This window comes from Alosa sapidissima, chromosome 15 (genome assembly GCF_018492685.1).
Source record: "Alosa sapidissima isolate fAloSap1 chromosome 15, fAloSap1.pri, whole genome shotgun sequence".
NCBI classification, from domain to species: Eukaryota; Metazoa; Chordata; class Actinopteri; order Clupeiformes; family Clupeidae; genus Alosa; species Alosa sapidissima.
Window position 1 is genome coordinate 29,606,955 of NC_055971.1, and position 846 is coordinate 29,607,800.

Genomic DNA, 846 nt, shown 5'->3' on the forward strand with positions numbered 1-846 from the left:
AGGGAAGGACACAAGTATCCTGCAGTGGGTGTTAGCCTAGCCTAGCCTAATCCTAGCGCTAGAACTAGCTTGGAAAACCCAGGGAAAACCTGAAGTAAAAATCTGCTGCATTTTCACTGTAGCCTCCTGCCCAGTAGAGGGCAGCACTGCTGTGCCTAACCCCTCCCCCATTCACCTGTTAGTCCTCCCAGCCGCCTCTGTAACTATCTGAGTGTTCTGCCGAAGAGCCACCAGAGGGAGTACTGGATCAGGAAGAGAAGCATGTCCCAACTTTCCACAAACTATTTAAAGGCTATTTAAAGAACATAAGGTTTTAGCTGCTGATTGCTGTTGTGTTGCATTGGCCGATAGAGATATATGTGCAGTATGCAGTAATATCATAGAGTGACCATGGTATTTTAATATTCAGAAGTGATGAATGTAGTTGTGGCACCCTATTAGCATTCTATAGCAGTTGAGCTTAAGCTGTGCTTTGCCTTTTTTGTTTTGTTAATAAAGTTTCTACAATGATCTGAGGTGTTCTGTTCTGAGTGTTTTTGAAAGACCGCACACTGACACAGTGCCTGTTCTTAGTTAATTATGAGTAATATTTAATGTACTTCTGTAATCTGACCATGCCAGAGTCAACTATTTAAAGAATACTCTAGTCCAATAACTGTCATGTTGAGAACAAAAACAATGTGGACACATCCTGAGATAGCAGAGGCCTACCGGATACGTCCTGAGATAGCAGAGGCAATATATGTTAGCCCTGCAATTACAATGATAATATTAATAGAATTTCTTAAAGCAGTGTTTCTTAACTGATGGGTCGGGACCCAAATGTGGGTCGCAGAGCTTGTGGTT

General features: G+C 42.3%; 1 protein-coding gene across 5 annotated transcripts in view; it reads left to right on the top strand.

Annotated features, from left to right (window-relative positions):
* The window catches only part of eml2 (EMAP like 2), a 35,055-nt gene extending 34,545 nt beyond the window's left edge, over positions 1-510 (top strand). For all 5 annotated transcript variants that reach the window (XM_042064042.1, XM_042064041.1, XM_042064043.1 and 2 more), the window contains one exon: positions 1-510. This exon is cut by the window's left edge and continues 86 nt beyond it. In XM_042064042.1, the coding sequence (XP_041919976.1) occupies positions 1-40 (40 nt within the window). In that variant the 3' untranslated portion in view covers positions 41-510.
* The last annotated feature ends 336 nt before the right edge of the window (positions 511-846 follow it).